Source organism: Frankliniella occidentalis, unplaced genomic scaffold, assembly GCF_000697945.3.
Source record: "Frankliniella occidentalis isolate FOCC.00 unplaced genomic scaffold, Focc_3.1 Scaffold415, whole genome shotgun sequence".
NCBI classification, from domain to species: Eukaryota; Metazoa; Arthropoda; class Insecta; order Thysanoptera; family Thripidae; genus Frankliniella; species Frankliniella occidentalis.
In genome coordinates, this window is record NW_026267536.1 from 41,960 (window position 1) to 43,802 (window position 1,843).

General features: G+C 35.4%; 1 protein-coding gene across 1 annotated transcript in view; it reads left to right on the forward strand.

Annotated features, from left to right (window-relative positions):
* Positions 1 to 16: 16 nt before the first annotated feature.
* Positions 17 to 1,843, forward strand: part of LOC113214758 (kinesin-like protein KIF20A) — a gene marked incomplete in the record, with an annotated part of 4,325 nt that continues 2,498 nt past the window's right edge. The window contains 6 exon segments of the mRNA XM_052274595.1: positions 17 to 660; positions 759 to 853; positions 927 to 1,081; positions 1,157 to 1,341; positions 1,422 to 1,488; positions 1,674 to 1,843. Coding sequence (XP_052130555.1) covers positions 583 to 660; positions 759 to 853; positions 927 to 1,081; positions 1,157 to 1,341; positions 1,422 to 1,488; positions 1,674 to 1,843 — 750 coding nt within the window.

Sequence of the window (1,843 nt, forward strand, 5' to 3'; positions counted from 1 at the left end):
TATTACGGAAGTGGCAGAGCAAAGCGATTATGTCGGGACCTCGGGTAGTGAGAGTAGAACTCGAGGGTTTTGGACTTCATTTTTACTCGTTCTTTACCTCCCAACACTTCTTCTGTGGAGGTAGAGAACGAGTATTGTGCTCAGTATGGTGTAATTTAGACCCCACGTTCAGTGAAGAAATGGTAACACATACAGCTATACTACTACAGCCAAAATGTTGCATTTTGCGGCTTAATGAACCCATAATAGAGTTTTTTTTTTGAGTTGGTAAGCAAAATTTTAAGAAATGATGAATCTAAAATACGAGAAGAGACGTTCGGCCCTTCGCCGCGGAGGCAGTTTTGAACCGGTCATGATTCTATATAATTACATAATAACATGCCATGAAATGACATAATACGATTAAGGTGGCTATTACGAAATGTACTAAGAAGTTTCTGAGTACCTCTTATGAATAATTACAAAGTAAACATTAGATTAATGCTGTTTACAAACATTCAAAACCTCAACAATAGGTTAGGCGCATGCGCGAACAACGCCATCTATTGACAGACGTAATAATCACACCATTTATCAATTCTGATGTTGCTTACCATTTCAAGTTTTCCTTTCGGTGGGTACAAAAAGGCTCTAAATTACACCATGCATGAAGAAAAAATGGTAAAGAACGAGTATCCTCCTTTTGCATCAAATTAATTTGATGGTTTTTCATTCTACTTGTTTCATTTTCTTACTGATTTCATGTATGATATTTGCAGAACACTTTCTCCGTTCTGAATGATACAACTATTGTCTCAACAGAGTCCACAACTTCCAAGAATAAAATTTCAGGGAAAGGAGTGCTTCGTCATCAGTAAGTTCTTCATTCAATTGTATTGTTTTGTTGTGTTTTGTAGTCTTGTAACAGTGATATCTTTGATTATCAGTTACACTTTTTCCAAAGTGTTTGGTCCTGATACAACGCAGAAAGAACTGTTTGATGAATGTGTGTCATACCAGATCAAAGATTTCATACTCGGCAGAAACTGTCTTTTGTTTGCTCATGGAACAACAAATGCGGGAAAAACGCACACTCTTCAAGGTTTTAATTTATTCAAACTAATCTTTTTCTCTAGAAAGTTAGTGACACTTTTAATCCACTCTTCATTTCTGCCAGGTGATGGATCAAGTCCAGGTGTCATTCCAAGATCTCTAGATTTGTTGTTTAAGAACATTCGAGGTCAAGTGTCAAGTGAAGGGCGCTACAAACCAGATAATGTTAATAGGATTATACAACTTGATTCCAGCTCCATTGTTTCTGAACTAGAATATAAAAATGGTATTCTTAATTGGAATGATAAGGTAAACAGAGTGTGCAATTATTTACCAGAAGTATTTCTATCTATATTTTAATATCCATTATGTTTCTCTTTGATGTGTAGCCTCTTAAACCAATCAAGTCTGGAATTGCATCTTCGTCTTGTGATATAAGTGGAGGCAGTGAATCAGGTATGGTATAAATTATCTTCTCATTTGAATATGTGATTATGATGTTACTCAAATCCTAGATTTGATAAGTCATTTTAAAACACCATCTTTGAAAGAAAATTTCTGTAGTACTTATTCTCATACTTTCATCTTACTAGGTCCATATTAAATCAACCCTTGTTTCTCCCTTTCTTTTTCCCTCGTAGATTTCATTTCAAATACTTTTAGAGAAATGCAGAAAACCCTTACCAATGACTCCCCAATTGATATGTCAACTGAGGGTGATGTAGTTTATGGTGTTTGGGTATCATTTGCTGGAGTGTACAATGAACGTATTTATGATCTTCTTGACCCAATTGTAACTGTCAACTGTAAT